Source organism: Mesoplodon bidens (assembly GCF_964165515.1).
Source record: "Mesoplodon bidens genome assembly, chromosome: 6".
Classification (NCBI taxonomy): domain Eukaryota; kingdom Metazoa; phylum Chordata; class Mammalia; order Artiodactyla; family Ziphiidae; genus Mesoplodon; species Mesoplodon bidens.
In genome coordinates, this window is record NC_138162.1 from 71937742 (window position 1) to 71948171 (window position 10430).

General features: G+C 41.4%; 1 protein-coding gene across 3 annotated transcripts in view; it reads left to right on the top strand.

The window, feature by feature from the left end:
• Window positions 1-6586, top strand: part of RANBP6 (RAN binding protein 6) — a 292381-nt gene extending 285795 nt beyond the window's left edge. Inside the window, exons 4-5 of one of the 3 annotated variants that reach the window (XM_081236225.1) lie at window positions 1810-2137; window positions 3253-3435. In XM_081236225.1, the coding sequence (XP_081092351.1) occupies window positions 2002-2137; window positions 3253-3323 (207 nt within the window). In that variant the 5' untranslated portion in view covers window positions 1810-2001 and the 3' untranslated portion in view covers window positions 3324-3435. Of the gene's footprint in view, window positions 1-1809 lie in introns of those variants that run through there. The other 2 variants (XM_081236224.1, XM_081236223.1) reach the window with 2 other exon arrangements.
• Window positions 6587-10430: the final 3844 nt, after the last annotated feature.

Here is a 10430-nt window from a genome sequence, read left to right on the forward strand (position 1 = left end):
CAAAAGGTAAATAGAATAGAATTATGCAAGCTAGAGAGGAAACACCTTAAGATTTTAAATCTGTGTATGTTTTTCTAAAATAAAAGAACAAATATTTTTCCTAAAATGGATTCAGTTTAACTCTTACTGTTGTAACAATGACCATCACCATAGAGTGTGGGAGCAACTACAGAACAAAAAGGATTTGGGGACTCACCTTCTTAGGGAAGCCTCTTTTTCCTCCAGAAAGAGTTAGCAGTCTTTTGGTCTGCATTAATTCTGTTCTTTATACATGTGTAGGTAAAGAAATAGGTAAATTGCAGCACCTCCAACAAGATGCCCAGGCCAAAACTTGGGGAGGTTTCCTAGGCTTCTCTTTCCCCTCTATGGTGCTATTGATATGACTTCTTAAGACCTGCAATCCTTGCCCTCTTTTCTTTCCCTCCACCACTGCTGTGATTTAGACTTTCAGCATAATTGAACTAGGTTATTGGCCTCCTAAATGCCTCCAGTCTTCACACTTCAGTTTTTGCATTGCCATCAAAATAATCTTTCTTAAAATGGATTATTTCACAGCCTTGAGTAAAATCCTTAAAAGGCTCCTCTTTACCTTTAGGGGGGAAAAAAGCCAAATTTCTTAACATGGAATACAAGACTCTTCATGATCTGGCCTCTATATAACTCTTGTCTTCCTCCTTCCTGCCTCCTATGTCATCCCCAAGACCCTTAAGTCCCATACCTAATGCTCCAGCAAAAAATACTGACAGAACTCATCACACTAGGCTCTCAGACCTTTCTGCATTTGAACACAGCTCTTCCCTTTACTTAGAAACTTCTTCTCTTTCTTCAAATAGTTAATAAATATTCATCCATCAAAAGTCAGCCCTGAGTTTCAATTTCTCACCCAAGATTAGTATTATACCTATCTTACCAACCTTGCAAACCTGTATAATGGTCAAAATGACAGAATGGCAAGGTGCCAATACAAAAGTAAGATCTAATCATTGTTAGAGGAATGATCATTGTTTTTGATTGACACACCTGCTTGAATTAAAGAAACAATATTTAGCCTCGGGAGCATTTATTTCTTAGAATAATCTCAGCAGCTTCCTACTAAAAGAAAAACTGTAAAGGCATTTTACAGTTTGCAAAGAAAATCTTGAGTGACGTGACCAGGGATACAAAATCAGTTTAGAGACAAGACCAGAATTCTAGTCTCCTGATTACTAGCCCAGGTCACTTTTCATCATACTTTACTCAGTTGTCTTTCTCATTCTTTATTATAATCCACAGGCCAAGTGATTCCGACACACACCTGAGTCTGCGCACCTAATAGTGGGGTAGTAATCATTGTCTTTATCTTTTATTGTACTTATTTGATGAACAGCTTTATTGAGGTATTATTCACATACCATACAATTCACCAATCTAAATTGTACAATTCAATAGTTTTGAGTATAATCAAATATATATAGTTGTGCAACTATCACCACAATCAATTCTACAATATTTTCATCACCCAGAAAGAACCCCCCTGACAGCCGTCATTCTCTATCTCCCTTCCCCTTAGCCATTGCCAAACACTAATCTACTTTCTGTATGGATTTTCCTATTTAAGACCTTCATATAAAGGGAATCATACAACATGTGGCCTTTTGTGATCGTCTTCTTTCACTTAGCGGCTTTTCAAGGAGTACTCTGTTTTAAAATTATCAGTGTAACAACAATAGAGATAGTTTAGAAATAAAGAAAAGGCGAAAAAAGTCATCCATAATCCCATTCTAATAAATCAATATCATACTTTTCTTTCATTTTCTTTCTCCTCTGTAGGTACATTTTCATCTGATTGGAAAACAGATGGAGAGCGACCTTCGCTCCCACCTTCCCAGAGCCCAGACCGAGGGCCAGGCAGGGGAGGAAGCAGCGCACCCGCCCATCGCCGCCGGCGCCTCGGTGACGTCACTGCTTCGAGCCGCAGGCCCCCGCCCTCCTGCCGCGTCGCGGTCGCTTTGACAGAACGCGATGGCGGCGTGCGGGTCTGCCGGAGTACCGGCGACCGTGTCGGGAAAGCAAGAGTTTTACCAGCTTCTGAAGAACCTCATCAATCCAAGCTGTATGGTGCGGAGGCAAGCAGAGGAAATCTATGAAAATATCCCAGGTCTGTGTAAGACTACATTCCTGTTAGATGCCGTCAGAAATAGAAGAGCAGGTTATGAGGTGAGACAAATGGCTGCCGCCCTGCTACGACGGCTTTTGTCCTCTGGGTTTGAGGAAGTCTATCCAAATCTGCCTTCTGATGTTCAGAGGGACGTCAAGATTGAATTGATACTGGCTGTTAAGTTAGAAACCCATGCTAGTATGAGGAAAAAACTTTGTGATATTTTTGCAGTGCTGGCCAGGAATTTGATAGATGAGGATGGCACTAACCACTGGCCCGAAGGTCTGAAGTTCCTTGTTGATTCAATCTACTCTAAAAATGTGGTTCTGTGGGAAGTTGCACTTCACGTTTTCTGGCACTTTCCTGGGATTTTTGGGACCCAAGATCGACACGATTTGGATATCATCAAACGGTTGTTGGACCAGTGTATTCAAGATCAAGAACATCCAGCAATCAGGACATTATCTGCTAGAGCTGCAGCTGCGTTTGTACTTGCTAATGAGAATAATATTGCTCTTTTCAAAGACTTTGCAGACTTGCTTCCTGGAATCTTACAGGCTGTGAATGATTCATGCTACCAGGATGATGATTCAGTGCTAGAATCCCTTGTTGAGATTGCAGATACTGTACCTAAATATTTGGGTCCTTATTTAGAAGATACTCTGCAGTTGAGTCTAAAGTTATGTGGAGACTCTAGACTTAGTAATCTGCAACGCCAGCTAGCTCTTGAGGTAATAGTGACCTTGTCTGAAACTGCAACCCCAATGTTGAAAAAACATACAAATATTATTGCACAGGCAGTTCCTCACATATTGGCAATGATGGTTGATCTACAAGATGATGAGGACTGGGTAAATGCTGATGAAATGGAAGAAGATGATTTTGACAGCAATGCAGTTGCTGCTGAGAGTGCACTAGACAGACTGGCTTGTGGGCTCGGTGGAAAACTTGTTTTACCAATGACTAAGGAGCATATCATGCAGATGCTTCAGAGCCCTGACTGGAAATATCGACATGCTGGATTAATGGCCTTATCTGCTATTGGAGAAGGATGCCATCAGCAAATGGAATCAATTCTAGATGAAACAGTTAACTCTGTTTTGCTTTTTCTTCAGGATCCTCATCCAAGGGTGAGGGCTGCAGCCTGTACTACACTTGGACAGATGGCTACAGATTTTGCACCTAACTTCCAAAAGAAATTCCATGAAACGGTGATTGCAGCTCTGTTGCGTACCATGGAAAATCAAGGTAATCAGCGTGTGCAGTCACATGCAGCTTCTGCGCTTATTATTTTTATTGAAGACTGCCCCAAATCATTGTTAGTTCTATATTTGGATAGTATGGTGAGAAATCTACATTCCATCTTGGTGATTAAACTTCAAGAGTTGATTCGCAATGGAACTAAGTTGGCCTTGGAACAGCTTGTGACAACCATTGCCTCAGTTGCAGATACAATAGAAGAAAAATTTGTTCCGTACTATGATATATTTATGCCCTCACTAAAGCATATTGTTGAGCTTGCTGTTCAAAAGGAACTCAAACTTCTGAAAGGAAAAACTATCGAATGCATTAGCCATGTTGGTCTTGCTGTTGGGAAGGAAAAATTTATGCAAGATGCATCAAATGTGATGCAACTGTTGTTAAAAACACAATCAGACTTAAATAATATGGAAGATGATGACCCTCAGACCTCTTACATCATTTCAGCGTGGGCCAGAATGTGTAAAATTCTTGGAAATGATTTTCAACAGTACCTTCCACTGGTTATTGAGCCTCTTATTAAGACTGCTTCAGCTAAACCTGACGTTGCTCTCTTAGACACACAAGACGTGGAGAATATGAGTGATGATGATGGATGGCAATTTGTAAATCTTGGAGACCAGCAGAGTTTCGGAATTAAGACTTCAGGGCTTGAAGCAAAAGCAACTGCTTGCCAGATGTTGGTTTATTATGCTAAGGAGTTAAAGGAAGGATTTGTGGAATATACAGAACAAGTTGTAAAACTGATGGTTCCTTTACTGAAATTTTATTTCCATGACAATGTTCGAGTGGCAGCAGCAGAGTCCATGCCTTTTCTTCTGGAATGTGCAAGAATTCGTGGCCCAGAGTATCTTGCACAGATGTGGCAATTCATATGTGATCCTTTAATTAAGGCTATTGGGACCGAACCTGATACAGATGTACTCTCAGAAATAATGAATTCTTTTGCAAAGTCCATTGAAGTAATGGGAGATGGGTGCCTCAATGACGAACAGTTGGAAGAACTGGGAGAAATACTGAAAGCAAAACTTGAAGGGCACTTTAAAAACCAAGAACTGAGACAGGTTAAAAGACAGGAAGAAAACTATGACCAACAGGTTGAAATGTCTCTGCAAGATGAGGATGAATGTGATGTTTATATTCTGACCAAAGTATCAGATATTTTGCACTCATTATTTAGTACTTACAAGGAAAAGATTTTACCGTGGTTTGAACAGCTGCTTCCATTAATTGTAAATCTAATTTGTTCTAATAGGCCATGGCCAGACAGACAGTGGGGATTGTGCATATTTGATGATATCATAGAACACTGCAGTCCAACCTCATTTAAATATGTAGAATATTTTCGGTGGCCAATGCTACTAAATATGCGAGACAACAACCCTGAAGTCAGGCAAGCTGCTGCTTATGGCCTGGGTGTTATGGCACAGTTTGGTGGAGATGATTATCGTTCTTTATGTTCAGAAGCTGTTCCGCTGCTGGTAAAAGTTATTAAGTGTGCAAATTCCAAAACCAAAAAAAATGTCATTGCTACAGAGAACTGTATCTCAGCAGTAGGGAAGATTTTGAGATTTAAGCCTAACTGTGTAAATGTAGATGAAGTTCTTCCACACTGGTTGTCATGGCTTCCATTGCATGAGGATAAAGAGGAAGCTATTCAGACTTTGAGTTTTCTCTGTGACTTAATTGAAAGTAACCACCCAGTTGTACTTGGTCCAAATAATTCCAATCTTCCAAAAATAATCAGTGTAATTGCAGAAGGAAAAATGAATGAGACTATTAACTATGAAGATCCTTGTGCCAAACGCCTAGCTAATGTCGTGCGTCAGGTACAGACTTCTGAAGAATTATGGTTGGAATGCATTTCCCAGCTTGATGATGAGCAGCAGGAAGCCTTACAGGAGTTGCTAAATTTTGCCTGAAGCACCTTAATATTATTTGAATATCATCCACCATAAAAGTAACTCCGAACAAGTTTTGTGAGTGGATTCCATTATGATTGAGAGAACTCTTCTCTTCCTGCTAAGCAGTTTATATGCCTTCCCCATGTTTCTCCAGGATTAGTCAGTGTTATAGCCTCTGTTTACCTTGCATGTTTTATCTCTTAAACACAGACCTTGGTGATAACCTGTGCTTCTGTTGTCTTAAAATGTTTGTCACCTTTCCTGTAGTTGATGTGAAGTATATAAATTGTTGCTATTTGTCTGAATTATTGATGCTGGGCAAGCAGTATACTTGGTGTTAATATGTCATGCTGCCTACCACAAGATGCTAAGAGCTCACAAAGATGGGATAGGAGAACTTCCAGGACAAACATCTTTGGAATTGTGGGTGAAGAATATAGTGGCAGGCTTATTCCTCCTTGATAATACTCCTACTTTTCATAGTAATGGGAGGATGCTGAAATTGGAAAAGAGATTTGAGATATTATAATGGATGTGGGAAGTTTTCTCCATAATACATATGAACTTTTTAATAATGTCCTCCTTAGACTGAGATATATCCATATTCTAGTTCCCAAGGTGTCCAGCTGAGAGTTAAAACTTTGAAGTCTTAGACCAGTCTCTTTTTTTTCAAGTTATCCAGGACTCTAAGGACCATGGTTACTGAAAAGCGCATCCTGGTACATCTAACATTGGTAGCATGTAGCATACTGTAACACAGTGTTTGACAAATAGTAAATAATATTTGTGGGAGTCAATCAGTGTTATGTATTTGAGCAGAATATTGCATTGTGTATGTATGCCATTTTTTCCTGCAAAGCAGTTCAACAAGAAGAGAAGCCCTGATTCAAAGTGGGGCTTAAATAGATTTCTATTTTGGAGAAGTTCTTAATAGAGTATATAGTAGCATTAAATAGAATTCTGTTGTGATCATGAAAGGGAAGCAAAATTAATTTAATCTTTAAACAAGAAAAACAGCTTTGAGAAATTATTTAGCAGTAGGTATACATTGTAAGAAAACAGTTCTGTAAATCTAGGGTTAATTATATAAATTGCAATGTTGGTCTTTAATGTCAGGCTTTTTGTAGGGTAGAAAAAAAACTTTCTACTCAGCAAGTTATTAATCCAAAATTTAAGAACAAATACACCTGTCAGGATTTCCTGGGGCTATTATGAGTACTGTCTATGTGACGTATTTAGTAAATATTTAAGACTTAGTAAGTGCTTAATAAATGGTAGCTGTTAATTGCTGTTGGTGTTTGTACTTCTGCTGTGTTTCTTTTTATGGTTTGGAATTCCTTTTACATTAGAATCTCTGTTTCACCTACAAGTTCATGAGCAGGCCATCTAGGCCATTGTGGACAGAGATATGAAGTTGAGATTTTAGATATGCAATTCTTGTACATTCCCTACAATTATTTATTGCTAATGAGAGAAAAAAGAAAAGGACGTTAGGTACAGTATAGTCACAATTTTAAGTTTATTTAAGATAAAATTTAAAAGTATAGATGAATAAATAGAAAAACCCCACTACAAAGTATTGATATTACTGTAATAGAGGTTTTCTCTGGATGGTGGGATGAAAAAGCAGTTTTTCTTCTCACTTATCTATATTCTAAAAGTTCAAGCACCTGATTCTATTTTCATACTAGCTAAGATCTCAGTCAATTTGGCCTCTCCATGACCTATAGCTGAGGTTTCTTCTACTCACCTGCACCTCTTTATCTTAATCAGTATCCCTTAATTAAGAAGCCCTTGGTAAACATTTCTAGCAATTCCCTACACTCTTGTTCATGAGGAACTGGAAAATCTACCATATGACTTGGAATTAGGCACCTGGAGAATTTTGAATTATGACAGACCTAGATTTGAATTTTGGCAAACTACTTTTTTAACCTAAAGAATTCTCCATCTGTGAAATGGCCATAATACGTAGCTCATAGGATTGTGAGAATTAAAGGAGGTAACGAATATAAAGTGCTTAGTGGCACAGTGTTCGATAAATGCAAGCTAATAATATCCAAGAGTCATGAAATAGGGTTGGTGGCTAAAGAGAAAGAGGTGATATTTGCTGGGGTGAGGTGGGTCCAGATTCTTGGGCTTTGTCAAAGTAAATGAGGGACGTTCAGTCACAGTTTTGGCTGTCAGTCCCTGAAGTAAGACTGGTCTCTCTGCCTTTGTTCCTGAGCTGAAGTACATCTATGGGCTCTATGGAGAGAGAATGCTGTCAATGCCTAATACACCACAAATGTCTGATGAGGTGAGAGGAGACCGTGAAAACTAGATGATGGGTGTGCGTGGTGGGGGTGGTAGTGTCAATACCCTAAAACCTCAAAAGTGTTCCCACTTAACAGTTTTACCTAAGGCTGCTGTCTAACTTAACTGGACCAAAAAAAAAGCTTTTAAGTTGTGAATTTTATCAGTGCTTTAAAAGTCCACATTAACAGGAAGTAAACAATCATAATAGTCAGTATATCCCAATCATTTCATTATACAGCTTTCCCTTTTTTTTTGGTCCTCGCCACGTGGCATGTGGGAATCTCAGTTTCTCGACTGGGGATGAACCCATACCACCACCCACCCCCACTGCAGCGGAAGTGCGGAGTCTTAACCACTGGACCGCCAGGGAAGTCCCCACTTGCTTTCTAAAATTTTGATTTTTGTATTCAAGTAATTCCAGGTTTAAAGCAAGAGCGTTCTGTGTAAGGAGAAAAAGTAATATGTGCATCTTTAAAATAGAACGTGAGAAGATAGTAATAACTGCTTTAAGGACCCATTAGTTCCTTTCTCCTCACTTTAAGCAATATGACAACTAATGGAATGATAAGTTCACTTTTTAGACATTCCCTAAACAGTAATTTTAAAATGTGTAGTGAGATTGTAAGGTCATGCTGCACAGCTTAGATTTGAAATGTCTGAAGACTGTTTTCAGTCCCAAGGATTTTTTAAAATGAGGTTCCATTCATTTCCTTTACTCTTAGCAGATGTCAAAAATCGAGAGGGTGGAAATGTTTTTCACTAACGGAAAACATGGGATTAATTTCCAAAACAGGAATTGATGTTAAGACCTGGGAACAGGAGTTTGAGAAATTCGAGTTCCACAAATCATCTCCTTTCCTTTTCCATGTGAACATGTTTCAGTTGGTTGAGTCCTTCAACCTCCTTTCTAGACTTCGCAAAATTCTAGTTTTATATTGAAAAACCGGCAGTCACAGGGGGAGGGAGTGTGCAAAGAGAACTTTTTTACAAAAGGATAGGATTTACATTTTATACCTTCTTACAATTCACTTTATTTTTACAACTTTATTGGAGTATAACTGCTTCACAACGGTGTATTAGTTTCTGCTTTATAACAAAGTGAATCAGTTATACATATACATCTGTTCCCATATCCCTTCCCTCTTGCGTCTCCCTCCCTCCCACCCTCCCTATCCCACCCCTCCAGGCAGTCACAAAGCACTGAGCTGATCTCCCTGTGCTCTGCGGCTGCTTCCCACTAGCTATCTATTTTACGTTTGGTAGTGTATATATGTCCATGCCTCTCTCTCGCTTTGTCACAGCTTACCCTTCTCCCTCCCCATATCCTCAAGTCCATTCTCAAGTAGGTCTGTGTCTTTATTCCTGTTTTACCCCTAGGTTCTTCATGACATTTTTTTTTTACTTAAATTCCATATATATGTGTTAGCATACGGTATTTGTCTTTCTCTTTCTGACTTACTTCACTCTGTATGACAGACTCTAGGTCTATCCACCTCATTACAAATATCTGAATTTCGTTTCTTTTTATGGCTGAGTAATATTCCATTGTATATATGTGCCACATCTTCTTTATCCATTCATCCGATGATGGACACTTAGGTTGTTTCCATCTCTGGGCTATTGTAAATAGAGCTGCAATGAACATTGTGGTACATGTCTCTTTTTGAATTATGGCTTTTCTCAGGGTATGTGCCCAGTAGTGGGATTGCTGGGTCATATGGTAGTTCTATTTGTAGTTTTTTAAGGAACCTCCATACTGTTCTCCATAGTGGCTGTACCAATTCACATTCCCACCAGCAGTGCAGGAGTGTTCCCTTTTCTCCACACCCTCTCCAGCATTTATTGTTTCTAGATTTTTTGATGATGGCCATTCTGACTGGTGTGAGATGATATCTCATTGTAGTTTTGATTTGCATTTCTCTAATGATTAATAATTACAATTCACTTTCTATCGACGAAGGTTATCTAGCAAGCTCCTTCAGGATTAATTTTAGCTTTTAGCGCTAATAGGGGTCTCGCAAAAGAAATATCCTCTTGCAGCACCTGATTTAAAAACCCTTTCGGCCTCCCTCAGGAGGTGGCAAGCAAAGCTGCGCAGGCGCCTTGCTTCCCTCTTCACTCCGCCCCTTACAGTCGTCTACAAGCTGATGACATCATTGGTCCGTGCAACCTACCAGGCCTCAGGGCCTGAAGCTGAGACTAAGTCCTTGCTTTCGCTTAGCGGGGCGGGACGAAGTCGGGCTGGTGGTGTTGTACTACGCATGCTCACCGTGGACGGCGACGGTACCTCTTTCTTTGCGTCTTTCCACAGCTCGCCCCAACCTGGAGGGGGGGGGGCCTGAGTGCCCTCCCCCTTCTCTTCCCCCCGCCCAGCAGGGCTTCTAACTGACAGTTGTCGCCGGGCCCCGTCCGCGCGCCACCTCCTCCTGCCCGGGTCCCCCGCAGGTAGAGAGGGGCGGGAGGGGGTGTGAGGGAGAGGAGGAGGAGCCCGAGCTGCGGCGGCCCTGTGCTTCGGCCCCCTCCGGGGAGGCTAGAGAAACCCCCCCTTCCTCCTCGCCCCCTCCCAGCCCTCAAGCCGGCCCGGGAGGGGGTGGGGCGCCGAGGCCGCGGAGGCCAAGCCGGGCCTGGTGGGTGAAGAGTAGTCGGGCGGGGCGCGGAGGGGTGAGGCAGGCGAGGGCCGCGCGCGCGCCGCCGCCGCCGGGGGGAGGGGAGAGGAGGGCACCTAGGCTCTCCTCTTCTCTCCCCCCTCCTCCGCGCGCCATGTAACCCCGCCCCGCCGGCGGCGAGCTCGAGACCCCCGCGCGCACCGAGCCGAGCCGGCGGCTGAGGAG